The 19,216-nt window shown below is 42.7% G+C and overlaps 1 protein-coding gene across 6 annotated transcripts in view; it reads right to left on the bottom strand.

Annotated features, from left to right (window-relative positions):
- Nucleotides 1-19,216, bottom strand: part of slc4a5b (solute carrier family 4 member 5b) — a 71,665-nt gene that overhangs the window by 25,128 nt on the left and 27,321 nt on the right. For 4 of the 6 annotated variants that reach the window (XM_028601817.1, XM_028601818.1, XM_028601820.1 and 1 more), the window contains exons 10-19: nt 18,255-18,409; nt 17,201-17,326; nt 12,004-12,178; nt 11,740-11,873; nt 10,078-10,258; nt 9,235-9,325; nt 6,516-6,574; nt 3,082-3,273; nt 496-609; nt 89-202 (exon numbers count right to left, since the gene is read on the bottom strand). In XM_028601817.1, the coding sequence (XP_028457618.1) occupies nt 89-202; nt 496-609; nt 3,082-3,273; nt 6,516-6,574; nt 9,235-9,325; nt 10,078-10,258; nt 11,740-11,873; nt 12,004-12,178; nt 17,201-17,326; nt 18,255-18,409 (1,341 nt within the window). The remainder of the gene's footprint in view (nt 1-88; nt 203-495; nt 610-3,081; nt 3,274-6,515; nt 6,575-9,234; nt 9,326-10,077; nt 10,259-11,739; nt 11,874-12,003; nt 12,179-17,200; nt 17,327-18,254; nt 18,410-19,216) is intronic. The other 2 variants (XM_028601822.1, XM_028601823.1) reach the window with 2 other exon arrangements.

Raw genomic sequence — 19,216 nt, 5'->3', positions numbered from 1 at the left:
AAAAAAAAAACAGTTACACACACAGAAGAGTAGTCATATGCTATAAATGCAACTATATTCCCACAAATATTTTAGAAAGAAATCATACCTTGACCTCAGTTGGAACGATTAGTTTGGGTGTGTCTAACCCCATCAACATATCCAGACCCACAAAGGACATGATTGACATGAAGATGGCAAAATCACTGATTAGCTTCCTCAGCTAAGACAGAGGGAGGAATGGGGACGGGGATGTAGTACGACAGTGAGGAGGGGAGACGTACGTGCAAAAGTACGAGAAAAGGGTGCGTACATGAGGAAATGAAGACAGGAAGAGAGAGAACTTATACTCTGTAAAAGAATCTTTGCATTGATACATTTACACAAAATCAAACGAATGATTAGAAATTAATTTAAAAAAAAAGCCACATTCTCGGGGGAAAGAAATGCATCTGAGTGGGGACATCTAAAAAGTTTGGGAAAGATGAAAGAGGTATTTAGGGGGAAGAGTTGGACCTTGATCTCAGTGGGCACGTGCAGTTTGGGGGTGTCCAGCTCCATCAGGCGATCCACCCCACAGAAGACCAGGATGGAAATGATGACGGAGAAATCGCTGATGAGGGAACGGAGCTGGAGCACATTCAGGGAGAGCAGAGGGGAGAACATGGGACAGGATATCCTGGGACAGATGTGGAGGTTTTAGGGTTGGGCATCAATTTGATTTTAATTTTTAACAATTCAAATTTCAATTCCGATTCTTCCTTTCCGATTCCAGTCCAATTATTTGAAAGGGTGAAGTTGAAACGGGCCACATGCTTATTTCACAGTTAGATATACAGTATATAATAGAAGATAGTCTTGCATTGCCAGACTTTCCTCCACAGCGCTGCGGAGGAGGGTCTGGCTACTCCACATTCCCATTCTGGGATGGGAGAAAAAACCGGGCTCTGGTTTATTGGCATTTCTTTAAACCAATCACAATCGTCTTGGGCGGATGGAGCCCCGGGGGGTCAGCCCGATGTTCCCACATTTCTACGATTTTTCTTAAAATTAGGCCCTATGTTGGTTGGTAGGTTGGGTGTAATTGGCTACCAAATTGGGAGAAAATATGATACAAATTTATGAAAAAGGAAATGTGGGAACATAGGGCCTAATTTTGAAAAGAAATCTTAGAAATGTTGGAACATAGCCATGCTCCCAGCCGCGGTGCCTCTGCTAAATAGCCTCTGGAAGGAATTTGTTTTGGTGGAACATGTGTACGTTCAAAAGTTGTTTTAGAAAACGCCCGGAAGTACGGCGGCAGCTACGGAAACCAAACCTTGCGTGTGTTAAATTTAAAACGATGAATGCTTTGAAAACCAAAATTTCCCAAAAAAAAAAAACCCGAACCGTTTCTCGATGCCCAATCCTAGGTTTAAGGGTGGTGGCTGGGGATAAGGAGAAGGAAGGGAGGAATGCTGGCTGCATTCGGGGTACGTTCAAATAAAAGCTGCTGATATTTAGGTGCAGATATTCAGCAGCTTTGAAGGATAAAGCTGGTGATATTTCATTTTCTTTTCATCATCAACAAATCCAATGAAAGAAACTGAATTGGGATTTGTTGGGGGCAATTTTAGCTGTTTTCCCCATGTGCCAACCATGTGTGACGTCACCCATTTGGTTTGTGAAGATCTGCTATGAGTCGCTGAGTTTGCCGTTACGGGCGCAGCCATCCTGGTTGGGGATGTGACGATTTTAGACGAGATGGAGAAGTGAGGGAGGAGCTGCTTACACTCTACGTTATGTTACACACTTTCACTGGTAATCACAGCATAGCCACGCCCTAAAACACCCCCTGCTTTATCGCCGATTTTAAAATCAACAAGACCATTATTAAAAAAAATGAACATCATAATAAATCAAGTGAGAAGTGGGTCACTTTCTCATAGACCTCTACAGAAACCAAACTCCTTTTGCAACTGCATGTTTCGCCCCCTGCAGGAATTCAGATAGAAAGCAGGTTTAAGGCACTTCCGCATTTGCAGCACTTCGCCGAACCGGATGGTTTGTCCATTAATATTTACGGTGAATGGTTTTTCCGTTTCTAACAGCACCGTCATCCGCAGGGTTAATTTCAGCGACGGTATAAAAGCATGACGCCCCGGGGGAAGTGAACGTGAACACAGATTATGAGTGATTCTTTCGCCCCGTAGTCACTAAAGTAAATTTTGGGAGCCATTCTTCACAAGGCACATATCTCCAGATCATTCTGACATCAGGAGAAAATTAACTTTGTTTGAGACTTTTCTGTTTCTGTCTCAGGACCAAACTCTTGTGAGATCTGGAAACACGGAGAAGCTAACGTCAGCTAACGTTTGTGTACAAAAGACGCTGTAACAAAACTAATCTCTGTGATGGTAAATATGGCTTTTAGCTGTGTAAATATCTAATGTTAGGAGAAGAAAACAATAATAAATCATACAAATATAACTTCATGCATCCAAACGATGTTCACTGCCCTTTCAAGCAAGGCCACGCCCCTCTAGGAGATAGGGAGTGTTTACCGGTTCATACCATCTTTAGATATAGAGAATCTTCTGTTTAAGTGTAGATTTCTGTGTTGCGATAGAATACAAGTTTATATAGGAGAAAGCTGATAAATACAGCTGGTTTTGGGATTTTTTCAACATTGAGGAAAACAAAGAAATTTGGCCAGCCTTATCCATTCAGTTGGACTGGTTTCATGCTTTGATAACTATCCCCCATATTACAAGAATCGGTTACACTTTACTTGAAGGTAACTACATAAGAGTGACATGACACGGTCATGAACGTGTCATAAACATTATAAACAAGTCATAAACGTTTATGACATAACCCTTCTTTTAGTAACTGTCATTCAGTTTGTCATGACAAGTTATGGTTAGGGTTAGAGTTAGGGTTCATGTGTCATGACTGTGTTAATGACAGTGTCATGTCACTCTTATGTAGATACCTTGAAGTAAAGGGTTACCCAAGAATCTTAACATTTCACATGCAGGTTGACTTGCAGGGAGCTGATAACAGCATTAAAGCAATTCTGGGCAAACAGCGGAGGTCTCATGTGAGGTTTTTTTTCCTTACCGTTGTTGGGAAGTAGCGGCTGAACTTGAACTTCTTGAGAGACACAGTCATGGAGTAGGTGCCGAAAAAGAGGATGAAGGACATGAGAGCCAAGTCGGGCACATACTTACAGGAGTTCCCCACCAGCGTGCCGCCGTAATTCACGCACTCTTTCTTACTCAGCTGACTCCAGTCCATGTCTGTCAAGTTAAACTACAAAGACGGGACAAAAGGGGTGGAGGAGGAGAGTGAGAGGAGAAGGGGCAACAGGGTGGGATGGGGAGATGAAATGGACACGGAAGAGAAAAAGACAAGCGATAACAGACGAAAAAAACAATACAGGGCATGGAGGAGGGAGCCACAGAGCTCTGTAGAGCCCAGTTCAGACCAAAGGCTTCGCGACGAGACAAAACAGCTTTAGAACGTTGCCCGTCTCAGCTCGACTAAAGGCCGATTTGTGCTTCTGCGTTCAATCTACACCGTGGTAAAGGTACTTTATTGTCACATACACATACATGTAGCGAAATTCATTCTCTGCATTTAACCCATCCCTCAAGGGAGCTGTGGGCAGCCAATGACAGCGCATCCGGGGACCAACTCCAGATCTGAGCCAGTGCCTTGATCAAGGGCTCTGCCTGGAGAACCTAGTACATGTTTTTTGATGGTGGGGGGAAACCGGAGCACCCGGAGGAAACCCACGCAAACATGGGGAGAACATGCAAACTCCACACAGAAAGGCCCGGAACCACCTGGATTCAAACCCAGAACCTTCTTGCTGTGAGGCCACAATGCTGACCACTGGGCCACCATGCTGCGGGGTACGTAGGAACGTGGGGATATCAACCCTACGCCGTAGCCTGACGTGTACCTCTTGTGTAACTACATGTCGCGGTGATGCCCGTCGCTCGGCCGTGGCTTGGTAGCGTTGGATTAGGGCTGGGCGATATGGAGAAAATCATATATCACGATATTCTTGACCAAATACTTCGATGTCGATATGGAGGCAATATTCTAGGGTTGACAATTGGTGCTTTAACAAAAATATCTTCACACTTAGAGTTTAGATAAATAATCATCAGTAATGCAGCCTTTAAAACCAGGAAAAGACAACACTTCTGTCATCACACACACATCACAATCACAATATTACGATAACCAAAAATCTAAGACGATATCTAGTCGATATAATATCGATATAATATCGATATATCGCCCAGCCCTACGTTGGATTTCCCCCTCTGACTCATTTCCTGGTTCTCCTTCTCCATAAACAACATGAAATCAAGGAGAGGTCTAACTTCTCCTGCTCCAGATCTCCCACCGTGGTCAGAAAGAACAGGGGAAACACTTTGGTTCTCTCACTAGGACTCAGAAGAAAAGAGGTCTCACTCTGTAGCTAAAAAAAGAAACCAGGTGAAAAGAGGATCTGCAGCAGTGAGAGAGAGCTGTGCAGTACAACAAAAATATGGTGTTTTTTGAAAATTAAACCATGTAAACCTATTCTGGTACAACCTTAAAATACAGTTATGAACCTGAAAATGAGCATAATATGGGCGCTTTAAAGGGATAAATCGCCATTTCACCGCCGTGTGTGCGTGCGCGTCAGAGTTTGTCAACAAATGCGCGGACATCTGGGGCTTGACAGGACAGAGACGGGGTGAGTGGACTTACCTGAGCGTTGGCATATGGCAGGCAGGGAGCATTTATATATGTATCTCTGTCCTGTTCTTCACATCTGTGAGGCTTTCTTCTCTTGTTTCAACGAAGTGAATACATGACGAAGTGACCGGAACTATCTATCACCTCTCGAGCGTGGATTCTCAACGTCCTGGTTGCTGCTGCCCGGTCTTTGAGACACAGCTGTTGTCTTTTTGTTTTTAATCACTACACGCGGCTCACAACACACAGTTAGTTAGCGTAGTTAACACTCAACACAGTGAAATTACATGTCCTGTTTTTAGAAAAGTAAATATCGTCGTGATGCCATGCCGATGATACACCGTCTCGTCTCATTGGTGTTAAGTCTATATCCTCGACGTTCCACTTCCGGGATTGCTCATTTAGGCCAAATATCCGTTACCTTGGGCTTCCTTTGTGTTGGCGTTCTAACCTCCGGTGGATTTCTGAGGACTATGGTTAACTGCTCCTCAGATCTCTGCAGGGTAAATCCAGACAGCTAGCTAGACTATCTGTCCAATCTGAGTTTTCTGTTGCACGACTAAAACTACTTTTGAACGTACACACGTTCCACCAAAACAAGTTCCTTCCAGAGGCTATTTTGCAGAGGCACCGCGGCCTTTCCCCGGAGCTTAGCACCGCCCAAGACGATTGTGATTGGTTTAAAGAAATGACAATAAACCAGAGCACGTTTTCCTCCCATCCCCGATATGCGGAGTAGCTAGACCCTCTTCCAGCGCGCTTTGGAGGAGGGTCTGGCAGAGCGAGACTGCATTGGTGTGAACTGGCAGCTTTCGGAACGCTGCAGACCGGCTCGTTGCAAGAAGTTATATGTTTCAACTTGTCTCGCCGTGAATCTTTGGTCTGAACTGGGCTTAAGCAACCCGCACAAAGTCATTCACAAAAATCATTCCGTTTTTGTCAAAACTATCTTTCAACTAGCTCATTGACATTTCCATTATCTCTTCCTTAACACCCTCTCGTGGCAGCTGTGAACAACTTAGGACACCTTATTACAGAAACAACTGTACCTGTCTATATTACCTCTACAACAACATGGTAACACTGTAACCACTACTTCCAATATTATTACTAACATCCAATTTAATTCTTGCTCTGCCTCGAACTTGAATATGATCGCATGATCCTGATGCTTTTCCCTTCTTTCTTTTTTCTCTGTCTTTGTTGTTTGTGGTGGTTGTTATTTTGTTAAAGGTGCTGTAGGTAGGATTGAGAAGAGCAACAACTTCTCAGTCCCTCCCCCCTTTTCCGCTAAAGCCTGGAGGTGGTGCCTACAGCCTGTATTACCTGCTTCATGTAGTTCTACTGGAACATAGAGTCAGTTTGAGCAAATATGACAGAAAGGTAGTTTTATAAGTCTTACCTACTGCACCTTTAACCGCTGTGTATGTCTAATTGTGATTGTACTCAAGGGGTTATTCCTAATAAAGAATTTGCTGCTCTTTCAAATATCAGAGTAATTTCCTGAAGCTAGAAAGCTGATAAAACTTGACTTTTGCTCCTACTCCTAAACATAGGAGTCACTCAGAGAATTTTTCGGCCGCTTAGGCATCAATTCCGACCCTGAGATGCTCCATAAATATGGACCCGATATCTGCAAGTCAAACTTGAGCGCCATTGCTTGGTGAGATCCCAAAACATACAGTTTAAAACCACAAACAACTGGTGATGCAACTCCGTTACTTTGGCCGTTAACCTTCCCAAAGAGGGAAAGAAAAGATTCACGCGAGTGATGTTTTCGGCTGTTCATCACTTACCAGCAGAGTCATGTTATCATCTGCGAGTGGAGCTGAGACATTGAAGCCGAGCACAGATGCTGAGGAACAGAAACACGAGAAGGAAACACAGAAAACCAAATGAATGATGGGTAACATGAACGGTAAAACCTAGAGTAGCGTTTGATAGGAGTCAACCAGAGTTAAATTAAAGACATCTGTATCTGTGCATAAAATACTCCCTGCCGGCTGGAAACACGGCTCTGTAAAGACTGTAGCGGCTCAATTGTGAAGGTTTAAGTTGAACACAGTTACAATGAATTCCACTGTTGAACCTCAAATACTAATAGTACTCATATTGTCCTCTGTGAAGGAGGAAGTCTTTAAAGCCCTAAAAAACATACAATATTCCCATATATTCCCAATATTGTTTTGGTTGTTTCACATGATACATATCTGTATTTCTTTTGTAGTCTCTGTTTTTTTCTGAGCTATTCTCTCTGGTTTTTTTTGTTAGTTTTTAAAAGAAATACGTGCATCAATTACAGCCGCTGTGATGGCCTAAGCCAGAGGTTAAACAGCCAGCAATGGTAATATGGTACACAATTTCACCCCATGCTTTTTAGTACACATTAATTTATTGTAAAAAATGTCGACATTACATTACATTACACATTACACGGTTTGGTTAATTCATAATCCACGTTTATTTCCTTTAGCTTTATATGGTTTAAATGGAATGCACTCTTTTCTACATGGTAAGGTTTTTGTTATATTTACCATTATTTTCTGTCTTTGTTACCATGCTGGTGGTGAGGTCCTTCCCGGTGCAGAAGAGGCATGGCCAAGGGTGAAGGAATGTTATATACTATAGCCTGCCAATTGGGCTGTACCATCAGATGCCATGCTGGAGGGGGGGGATTTAGGTTTAGGTTGGGTTTATTTGTATTAGTTGCAATTATGTCCATTTTGGTTTTCCCCTGTGTGTTATTTGGTTTGGCCAAGTTAGTATATATGTTCCCTTTTGTCTCATTCTGGAGGTCAGTTTTGTTGAGTTCACATCCATTTTTGGTTTAACTTATATTTAGTTGACCTATTTTAGAGGCCCAGATATTAAGTTCTTGGTTTATATTGTTTTGTTCATTATTTTGGGTAAATAAAAACCCACTTTCTCAACAAACTCCTGTTTTCCTCCCTGTTTTACTGCTTTGGTCCTTGACAGCCGCATTAAAATCTAAATCTGATGACTCGGTTTTTAACTTTTCAGAGCCACCTTTCAAGCCTACAGGCAGTGAGTGAGTTCCTCTAATCAAGTTAATTAAAATGTTGTTCAAACATGCTCAACCAGTGTCAACATACTCACTTTGTCAGACAGCAGCCGAAAAAAATGAGGCAGAAACAGAAAAGATACACGAATCATCACAGAGTAAAGACCAAATAATTGCATCTAATTAATCATCTTATTCAAAGTATCTCCCTAAATTAATACACAGAATTCATGTTTCCCTGGGCTCATATCTTACAAGGGTCAAGGCATTTCCTAATTATATCTTGATGAAGATGATACACATTAATAATATTGTCGCGGTTATTGTTATTGCGTGACTTTAGTGAATCAGAACAAACTTTTTAAGACACCAAAGCCTCACAATAACTAACTAACAGACGGAGCCAGCAGTAGAGCAGTAACTCCCGTGTTCTGCGAGGTAAAATTTTGTCAAAGGAGTCTGGTGGCTTTAAAGAGAGCTGAGATAACGGCTTCAGTTCCCCATCGTAAAGGGCTGTCTGACAGCAAGGTGAAGCACTGAAAATACTCTAAATATAGCGTCTACTTAAACTGATAGAGATGTTTTTAGTGTTCTAAAATGTGTTTAGCTGCTGCCCTCCGCCCACAGCAGGACGTTTTCTTACCTTCACACTGACTATTAGGGGTTAACGTTAAAGTTTATTAAAGTCAAAGTTTATTAAAGTTAAAGTTCTATTTGCCCAAAGTCAATTTTTACTGGCCCCTATATAACAAAAAACAAGCTCAGAAAAAAAGAAAAACATGAAAAAAAGGCCTTCGGGGGGAATCCCCCAAAAAACGACCAAAGCCAGGAAAAAATAAAAAAAAAAAAAAGCGTTGAGAAAAAGTTATTAAAAAAAGCATAAAAAAAACGTCAAACTGCGGAAAAAGAAGTTAAAAAAGTGTTAAAAAAACCACATCAAGCATCAAGCACCAACTCAATTCTTGGTGGCCTAAAGGTTAGAGAAGCGAGCTTGAGACCGGGAGGTTGCTGATTCAATCCCCAGACTGACAAGATAAACAAAAAAATCTCCCTCCCTCATCACCACCATTGAGGTGCCCTTGAGCAAGGCCCTTAACCTCCAACCGCTCCAGTGGAGCTGCTCAGTGGCCAGCAGATCAGAATGGGCAGCTCCCAGGTAATGTGATCAAGTCATCTTTGCAAATGAGAAGTTGTTCTCAATCAACTTACCTGAATAAATAAAAGGTTAAATAAATAAAAATCATTCAACAGGCGTTCTCCGACGGAGCAAGAAATCGATGACGTCACTTATCATACAATGATGCGCGAACGGGCCAGTGGACTGTTATATTTACTTCCCCAAAACATCAAAACATCTCAACTATCCCTTTTAGTAGTCTGCTCCACCTCTAAATATTTCATTTACCAATCAGTTATTCCAGTATGTGAGGAAAGATTTTTGTGGTGCAGTTAAATCGCATAAAGAAAATAAAGAAAGGGGTTTGCAGACTCACCCTGGTCCGGCGCGATGCATTCACACTTGTAGGAAGTTATGTAGTCAGGCTTGAAGCCGCGGTTGATTGGGTAATATTTCAAGGCTCCTACCTGTGAAGAACAAACCGCTGTTATCCTGTGGTAAGTGTCCTTTTAAAGTGCCTATATTATAAAAAAATCCCTTTTTCTGGGATTTGGGGTGTCTCTGGTGTTTCCACACGCATACAAACGTTCTGAGTGAGATACGGTTTCTGAATGTGTCCTGCCTTCAGTCTCCTGGTGAGCTGGTCAAAATCGGCACGGCTTTCTACGTCACTAGCCGAAACGAGCTGGCTAACCGCAACCGTTAGCATGCTAGCATTAGCATGCTAGCGTTAGCGTGCTAGCGTTAGCTACCTCGTTCTCAATAGCAAAGCACTGCTACACCACACACTAGTTCACCATAATCTCCAAAAGAACTACTTCCATGTGCTCCCTGGTTTAGAAGAAGTCTCCCAGCTGATCCTGCCTTGGAACTGACTGAAGTCGGAGAAACAGCCTCTCTTTTACTGTCTATGGAGCTAGCTGACATGATCTACGATCTGAGCTACTGAGCATGTGCAGTGCAATCAAAGATAGTACAGAAGAAGAAGAAGAAAAGAGGTCTCACTCTGTAGCTAAAACAGAGACCTGAACACAGGGTGAAAAGAGGAGCTGCAGCAGTGAGAGAGAGCTGTGTAGTACAACAAAATATGGTGTTTTTTGAAAATTAAACCATGTAAACCTATTCTGGTACAACCTTAAAATACAATTATGACCCTGAAAATGAGCATAATATGAGCGCTTTAAACACCTGGCGTTTGTCCCTTTTACATGCTACCTACCATCTTCTTGATGGCATCAGAGATGAATATGAAGGAGATGAGGCTGGAGAACCCCTCCTCTGTGAAGCGCGTCATGTACTTGATAATGTAGCTGGCGTCCGTGACTACCAGCAGGAAACACTGGAGACACGAGTGAATGCCGATCCACAGACGCAACTCCATGTAGTCGATACCGTTGCTCCTGTTGAGAGAGATATACCGATTCAATTCATACAAAGTGAAAACATAGATGCATATTGTCATCCTTGAGATGAACCTTTATTTTTAAATTCCTATTTTAACGATCTAAAAGGTCACAGCGTGGAGCACCTGGCGCAGGTGTGTTTAGGGCGTGTCCAAATCCATTTTTGCTAGTTTGATGGTGGGAAAAAAGTGTCCGTGTGCCGGGCGCCTGGTCCTAAAGGGTTGTACTTAGTGTCTTCATTAATCAGAGGTGTGTTTTGGGCGTAACATGCAATCAACCAATCAGAGATCGTCTCCCATTCCCTTTAAAAACCAGGCGTGTTTGGACCTTGGAGCATTGCTGTTATGATGGAGGATTTGCACCGCCATATTTTTATTTGTAATCTTCTGCATGTGTGTGTGCTGTTGTGCGTCCCTGTGTGTGTAACAAGCATATTGTGCATAGGAGCCTAGGAGCATTTTACTAATGCTCTGTTAAAATAACAATGAAATGCTGCGTTATTGACTTTAGACCAAGTTTTTGTTGGTCAATGGCGCGATCACTTTCCGCTGCCTCAAGATAGCAATACGGCCAGAATGCACCTGAACACACCTCCTGAAATGTCTGAAAGAGCTCAGTAATGAAATTGTCAAATCATATTTTAGTTGCTGTTTGTAAATAACAGTGTTGTAGTTGAGACCACCTAAACCGAGATCAAGTTATCACCAAGACCAGAGTGTATCGAGACCAGGACAAGACCGAGACTTTGAGAGGTTGAGACCGAGTCAAGACCAAGCAGGGAATTGGAGTTCGTGTCCCGGAAGAAGTTAAGGAGAAAACACAAGACTATCACCCAGGAAACAGGTGTTCATGTCCTGGGAGTACTATTTAGGGGACCAGTGTTTTAACCCAAACCATGATCTTTTTTTCTAATCTTAACTAGTGTTTTTTGTGGCTAAACTCAACTGCAACGGCCGCTGAAACATATAAAGCAGTGACTGAAACCTAATAACTTAATTATTTTATTTGTTACACGTTTTCACAATAACAGTATTACGTTTAAAGTAGTCTCGCATTGCCAGACCTTCCTCCACAGCGCTGCGGAAGAGGGTCTGGCTAGTACACACAGCACTCCTGGATGGGAAAAAAACGTGCTCTGGTTTATTGGCATTTCTTTAAACCAATCACAATCGTCTTGGGCGGAGCTAAGCCCCCGCATACAATGACGGTGCCTCTGCAAAATAGCCTCTGGAAGGAACTTGTTTTGGTGGAACATGTGTACGTTTAAAAGTGGTTTTAGTCGTGCAACAGAAAACTCAGATTGGGCAGATAGTCTAGCTAGCTGTCTGGATTTACCCTGCAGAGATCTGAGGAGCAGTTAACCACAGTCCTCACAGATCCACCCGAGGTTAGAACGCCAACACAGAGAAAGCCCAAGGTAATGCACATTCCCCCCAACCCATACCCAGTACCACACACATCTGTGTGCTTTTGCTTACTTGCTGAATTCATAAAGCAGTTTCTCAAAGATGAGAATGGGTCCAGTTGAACTGAGGATGATGAGAGGTTGCCCACTGAAAGCACAAAACACAGTCCCCGCCAAAGCAGTGCCGAGGAAACTCTCCATCACTCCCTTTGAAAAGAGAAGGAACAGACAGACGGAAAGACGTCAATTAACTTGTGAGGGGATGTCCAATTATAATTATTATCCATAGTTATAATCCACAATGAAAACAATGGTCAGTTGCAGCCTTTGTGAAGACCTGGTAGTTGTCGGTAGCATCTCCTAGCAGTCCCCCGAAGGTGATGGCATTGGTGATGCAGCCAAGGTAGATGAAGACCACGGCGGAGATGGACTGGATGTGGAAGCCGTCGTAGATGTCACTACAAATCCACGGGGCCTTCCGCTTGATGTCCAGCCATAATCCGCCTGCAAACCTATAAGAAGTTCAAGTTCAATACTTTATTGCCATGTCAACATAGTTTATTGGAATTTGTTTTGGTGCCAGTCAGGTTAAAAAAGGCAATACATACACAGGAACATACAGTACAATCAAATAGACAATCATTCAAACCAGTAAAAAGCTGTAAAGACCTTGTGCTATTGCAACTTCCCATAAAGTGTCTTGTGAAATCTATAAAGTGCATTTGAATAATTTGCAGGTTTACTCTGCAAAGTGCCTAAGCATTAAAAGGTCCCATGGCATGAATATTTTTAACATTAATGTGAGTTCCCCCAGCCTGCCTATGGTCCCCCCCAGTGGCTAGAAATGGTGATAGGTGTAAACCAAGCCCTGGGTATCCTGCTCTGCCTTTGAGAAAATGAAAGCTCATGGACCAATGAGGAATCTTCTCCTTATGAGGTCATAAGGAGCAAGGTTACCTCCCCTTTCTCTGCTTTGCCTACTCAGAGAATTTGGCCCACCCATGAGAGAGAGAGAGAGAAACATCATGGCTTTCAAACAAGCAAAGTGGCAGTTGGTCAAGACCACCCCCCCACCTTGCCCCCCCTCTCTCCTCCTCAATAGCTACAGACACAGAAATGGCACATCTTAAGGAAAGATCATTGTGGGACTGGCTCTAGTGGCTGTAATTCTGGACCTGTAATAGGGGACCACTAAGGTCTATATAAAAGAGACTTCAGATACAGTATTAGGGGACCACTAAGGTCTATATAAAAGAGACTTCAGATACAGTATTAGGGGACCTCTAAGGTCTATATAAAAGAGACTTCAGATACAGTATTAGGGGACCACTAAGGTCTATATAAAAGAGACTTCAGATACAGTATTAGGGGACCACTAAGGTCTATATAAAAGAGACTTCAGATACAGTATTAGGGGACCACTAAGGTCTATATAAAAGAGACTTCAGATACAGTATTAGGGGACCTCTAAGGTCTATATAAAAGAGACTTCAGATACAGTATTAGGGGACCACTAAGGTCTATATAAAAGAGACTTCAGATACAGTATTAGGGGACCCTAAGGTCTATATAAAAGAGACTTCAGATACAGTATTAGGGGACCACTAAGGTCTATATAAAAGAGACTTCAGATACAGTATTAGGGGACCACTAAGGTCTATATAAAAGAGACTTCAGATACAGTATTAGGGGACCACTAAGGTCTATATAAAAGAGACTTCAGATACAGTATTAGGGGACCACTAAGGTCTATATAAAAGACTTCAGATACAGTATTAGGGGACCACTAAGGTCTATATAAAAGAGACTTCAGATACAGTATTAGGGGACCACTAAGGTCTATATAAAAGAGACTTCAGATACAGTATTAGAGGACCACTAAGGTCTATATAAAAGAGACTTCAGATACAGTATTAGGGGACCACTAAGGTCTATATAAAAGACCACAGATACAGTCTATATAAAAGGACCACAGTAAGGGGACCACTATATAAAAAAGACTTCAGATACAGTATTAGGGGACCACTAAGGTCTATATAAAAGAGACTTCAGATACAGTATTAGGGGACCACTAAGGTCTATATAAAAGAGATTTCGGATACAGTTTTAGGGGACCACCAAGGTCTATATAAAAGCATCCAAAGAGTACCATGTCATGGGACCTTTAAGGAGCCTAATAGTGGCAGGGGATAAGTACTGTTACAGAAGCGTGATGTGTTGCCCTCAGACTTTGAACTCTCTTTCCAGAGGGCAGTGGTTGGAAGACCAAGATTATGGAACATCGTTACGATGACAGAACCCGGATGATCCTGCACCCCTGTGACACATGATAGGTCTTGTCTTGTTTTCTCGCTTATAGAGCTCCTTGGTTTGTCTGCATTTTGGGATATTTATGCCGACGTAGTGTCCAGTATTGCATACTGTGATATTTTACCGGTGTTGCGTAGGTGTGTGTGTGTGTGTGTGTGTGTGTGTGTGTGTGCCTCTCCCTCTTTTTTTCCGGGGTGGCTGTTAATTGCTGACTGGGCACAACTGTGTTGGCCCAGCTCCCTGGATAAAGGAGGGACGAAACCCTGAAACGGCCGCTTGTTTTTCCCATAGCCTTGGTGTGCTGGCAGTGCTGCGCTAAGCCAGTGTTACTCCTTTTTTAGGAAAAAAGGAGAGTGATTATCGTGTGCTTGGTCTTTAGTTCGTAACCTAGTTTCTCTTCTAACGGGATTGTATTGTTTCCTTTTAGATCGGCCTCTGCCTGCACCGGGCATGCTCGCCTTTTGTCTGGTCTCTGACCTCAGTTGGCGTGGAGCGGCGTTGCACTCGTTGTGTTGTTCATACATTTACTGAACTTCTTGTAACCAGCGCCTCCCATCCTTCTTTTTATTTTCTACATCAATGGTTACTTCCTGATCTTCAGGGTCGTAACAACCGGAAATAGTGTGCTATTTGTGTACTAATGGTTTCATACTAAGGTTTCGGACATACTAAAAAAATCTCACATACTGTTTTAGATACTAAATAGCATGTTAGGGTGGAATTTCGTACGCAGCGACAGAATTTGATGGCCCTATTTTAACGATCCAAGCACATGGGGTGAAGCGCCTGGTGCAGGTGTGTTTAGGGCGTGTCCAAATCCACTTTTGCTAGTTTGACGGTGAAAAAAAGGCTCCGTGCGCCAGGCGCCTGGTCCTAAAGGGTTGTACTTAGTGTCTTCATTAATCAGAGGTGTGTTTTGGGCGTAACATGCAATCAACCAATCAGAGGTCATCTCCCAGTCCCTTTAAAAGCCAGGCGTGTTTGGACCTTGGAGCATTGCTGTTATGATAGAGGATTTGCACCGTGATCGTTTTATTTGTAATCTTCTGAATGTGTGTGCTGCTGCTGTGCGTCCCTGTGTGTGTAACAAGTATAGTGTGCGCGCGCTGTGCACGAGCCTAGGAGCATTTTACTAATTTGCTGTTAAAATAACAAGGAAATGCTGCTTGACTTTAGACCAGGTTTTGTTGTTGTTTTTTGGTCAATGGCGCGATCACTTCCCACTGCATCAATACAGCAATATGGCCCAAATGCACCTGAACACACCTCCCTGTAAGACCAACACGCCCAGAATGCACCTGAACACACCTCCCTGTAAGACCAGCAAGCCCAGAATGCACCTGAACACACCTCCCTGTAAGACCAGCATGCCCAGAATGCACCTGAACACACCTCCCTGTAAGACCAGCACGCCCAGAATGCACCTGAACACACCTCCCTGTAAGACCAGCACGCCCAGAATGCACCTGAACACACCTCCCTGTAAGACCAGCACGCCCAGAATGCACCTGAACACACCTCCCTGTAAGACCAGCACGCCCAGAATGCACCTGAACACACCTCCCTGTAAGACCAGCACGCCCATGGGCGCACAGATGGACGCAGTTGCATTTGCTATTTAAAAGACGACGTGGGTGCTGGACGGGAAATTGACAACTGGGTTGGTCTTGAACTGCAAAGAGACTTGCGTCGGGCTTTGCCCTGCGCTGCGACGGGTGCAAGATAGGGCCCTGAGGGGTTGAGACTGAGTCAAGACCAAGACCAGACCAGTGCGTGTTAAGGGGGGCGTGGAGAGGGGGGTTAACAGTAACACATTTCAAATTAGAAATGAGTGAAGTTATTGGTTGCATTTGAAGCAGGAAGATTTACATCCAATCACAGTAATGATGTTAACACATAAAATTTGACAACACACAGACAATTAGTTGATATCCCTGCAGTTGTGGTCTTGACCGGTTTTGAAATAAAATCCAGAGTCCTCTTCATCCGAGACCGAGACGAGATGGTGTAAAAATGCGGTCGATTTCTAGACGAGACCTTCAAAAAGTGGTCTTGAGACATAGGGCCCTATCTTGCACTCAGCGCAATTGCCTTTGTACAACGACGCATGTATCTTTCCTATTTTGCACCCGATGCACAGCGGACTTTTCTCTCCACAGACGCACGTCGGTAAATTAGGGAATGTATTTGCGCTCCCGGGGGCGGTTCAGCCAAAAGAGGAGGAGAGTTCCAGCGCAAATGTTCCATGGTGCTATTTTGCAGTTTCAGAAAATAATTCCGCCACTGACCAGGAAAAACCTGGTCTAAAGTCAGTGGTGCTAGTCTAACGTCAGTGGTGCTAGTCTAAAGTCAGTGGTGCTAGTCTAAAGTCAGTGGTGCTAGTCTAAAGTCAGTGGTGCTAGTCTAAAGTCAGTGGTGCTAGTCTAAAGTCAGTGGTACTAGTCTAAAGTCATTGGTGCTAATCCCGCCGGTATCATAGCAACAGCGCCCGAGATCCGCCCACAAAGCTACTTGCATTTCAGATTGTTAAAATAGGGCCCCAAGACGGATCTCGAGTACTACAACACTGGTGCTTTCGTACTCTACTGGAGCTGAAAACATTTGTGTGCACGGAGATCGCTTCTGGCTCAAAACGCTGCTTAAAAACCAAAAAACGTAGCAACGTACAGTACAGGCCAAAAGTTTGGACACACCTTCTCATTCAATGCGTTTCCTTTTTATTTTCATGACTATTTACATTGTAGATTCTCACTGAAGGCATCAAAACTATGAATGAACACATATGGAATTATGTACTTAACAAAAAAAGTGTGAAATAACTGAAAACATGTCTTATATTTTAGATTCTTCAAAGTAGCCACCCTTTGCTTTTTTATTAATAAGGGAAACACTTCCACTAATTAACCCTGACAAAGCACACCTGTGAAGGTAAAACCATTTCAGGTGACTACCTCATGAAGCTCATTGAGAGAACACCAAGGGTTTGCAGAGTTATCAAAAAAAGCAAAGGGTGGCTACTTTAAATAATCTCAAATATAAGACGTGTTTTCAGTTATTTCACACTTTTTTGTTAAGTACATAATTCCATATGTGTTCATTCATAGTTTTGATGCCTTCAGTGAGAATCTACAGTGTAAATAGTTATGAAAATAAAGAAACACATTGAATAAGATGGTGTGTCCAAACTTTTGGCCTGTACTGTATATGACCCAGTGCTCTCATACCTCCCGGTGAACTTCAGCTCCTCTCCGAGCTCATGTGGAGCCGGTAACTCCGTGTCTTCTCCTCCGGCCGCGCCGCCGGCCGAGCCGTTCATTTGACCCAGCTCGTTGAGGTTCAGCACCGACTTCCTGTGAGAAACATGGAGACAGAACCAGCACAGGGCTCATTTAAAAAGGCATTTGTCAAGAAGTGATCTGGAGACGTGAAAAAAAATGCAAATAATGATAGGTATCAAAGTGTGAACATATAAAAGGATCTATGGGCATTGTCACACATCTTCTTAAATTCACAGTTTTTAGGGTATTTTCATATATCCGATCGCCATGTGTTTAACATCAAAATGTTCAGAACAAACTCAGCTTTCCGTATAGTGAGACCCGAATGCGTCCCAGACGTGTAAAGAGATAATATGGCGCTAAAGCTGAAACGTCGATGTTGGCTTTTTGAAATTCCTCAAATCTCTTTTGAAAAAAAAACCTTAAAGGTGCAGTAGAGATGACTTATAAAACTAACTTTCTGTTATATTTGCTGAAACTGACCCTATGTTTCAGTAGAACTACATGAAGCAGGTTATAAAAAACCACCTCTTGTAAAAATCCACAGCTCGCTGTTCAGATGCACCAATCAGGGCCAGAGGGGGTGTCTAACTGCGTGTCAATCACTGCTCATGTACACTCATCCATTCTCCTTTGTGGGGGGAGGGGCTTAGGAGACCGTTTTGGGCTATACCTGAAAGGGGGGGACTGAGAAGTTGTCAATGTTCACATTTTTTGGCTAAGTCCTTGATCCTCGCAATCCTACCTACAGCACCTTTAACTCATGATGTGTTGTACGAATTGTTTTGGTGCTTGAAATGAGTTAACCAAAGTCTTTAGGTTCACAAAGTAGTGTTACTATATGATGAAAGATAGTACATAAAAGTCTGAAATTAACTTTTGTAGTATAGCTTTTTTGAGTAGGGGTTTGGTCAACCGTCGTTTGGACGCGCCGGGGCGTCTTTCACCCTCAAAGGGTTAATGATGTTTAAGGATATGATTAAGCGATGAATGTACATGCCTCATTTCTGCCGATGGGACCTTCTTGGGGGGTTCGATGCGTATTTTTGGGTCCCATTCTCCTGGAGGGAGGACAATCACCTCGTCCAGAAACTCATCCACACCCGCGATCAGGTCTTCACGGTCCCGGGCTTTGTAGGCCACGTCACTAAACAGCTGACGGGGAAAAGAATTAAATTAAATCAGATTGAACGTGTATATTGGAGGTGGGACAATGCCAGTCACCAGCGGTGAAGTACATTTACTCCAGTACTGTACTTGAGTAAAAATGTTGAGGTCCTTGTACTTTACTTGAGTCTTTTCTTTTCATGCCACTTTCTACTTCTACTCCGCTACATTTCAGAGAGAAATATTGGACTTTTTACTCCACTACATTCATCTGTTCCAGCTTTAGTTACTAGTTACTTTAGTTACTCCACTACATTCATCTGTTCCAGCTTTAGTTACTAGTTACTTTAGTTACTGCACTACATTCATCTGTTCCAGCTTTAGTTACTAGTTACTTTAGTTACTGCACTACATTCATTTGTTCCAGCTTTAGTTACTAGTTACTTTAGTTACTCCGCTACATTCATCTGTTCCAGCTTTAGTTACTAGTTACTTTAGTTACTCCACTACATTCATCTGTTACAGCTTTAGTTACTAGTTACTTTAGTTACTCCACTACATTCATGTTACAGCTTTAGTTACTAGTTACTTTAGTTACTAGTTACTTTACACATTAAGATTTCTGCGCACAGAACACATGTAGTTTATAAAATACAATGTTTTATTATAAATTAAACTAGCCAACAATATAACGGCCTACTAGTAGATTGTTTCCAGTTTCTAATATAAGGATTTTTCTGCATCGAGTACTTTTACTTTTAATACTTTAAGTACCTTTTCCGGATGATACTTACAGACTTTTAAGTAACATTTTCAATACAGGACTTTTACTTGTAACAGAGTATTTTCACAGCG

This window comes from Perca flavescens, chromosome 16 (assembly GCF_004354835.1).
Source record: "Perca flavescens isolate YP-PL-M2 chromosome 16, PFLA_1.0, whole genome shotgun sequence".
In the NCBI taxonomy this organism is placed as follows: Eukaryota; Metazoa; Chordata; class Actinopteri; order Perciformes; family Percidae; genus Perca; species Perca flavescens.
This window is presented reverse-complemented; position numbering and strand designations above follow the sequence as displayed.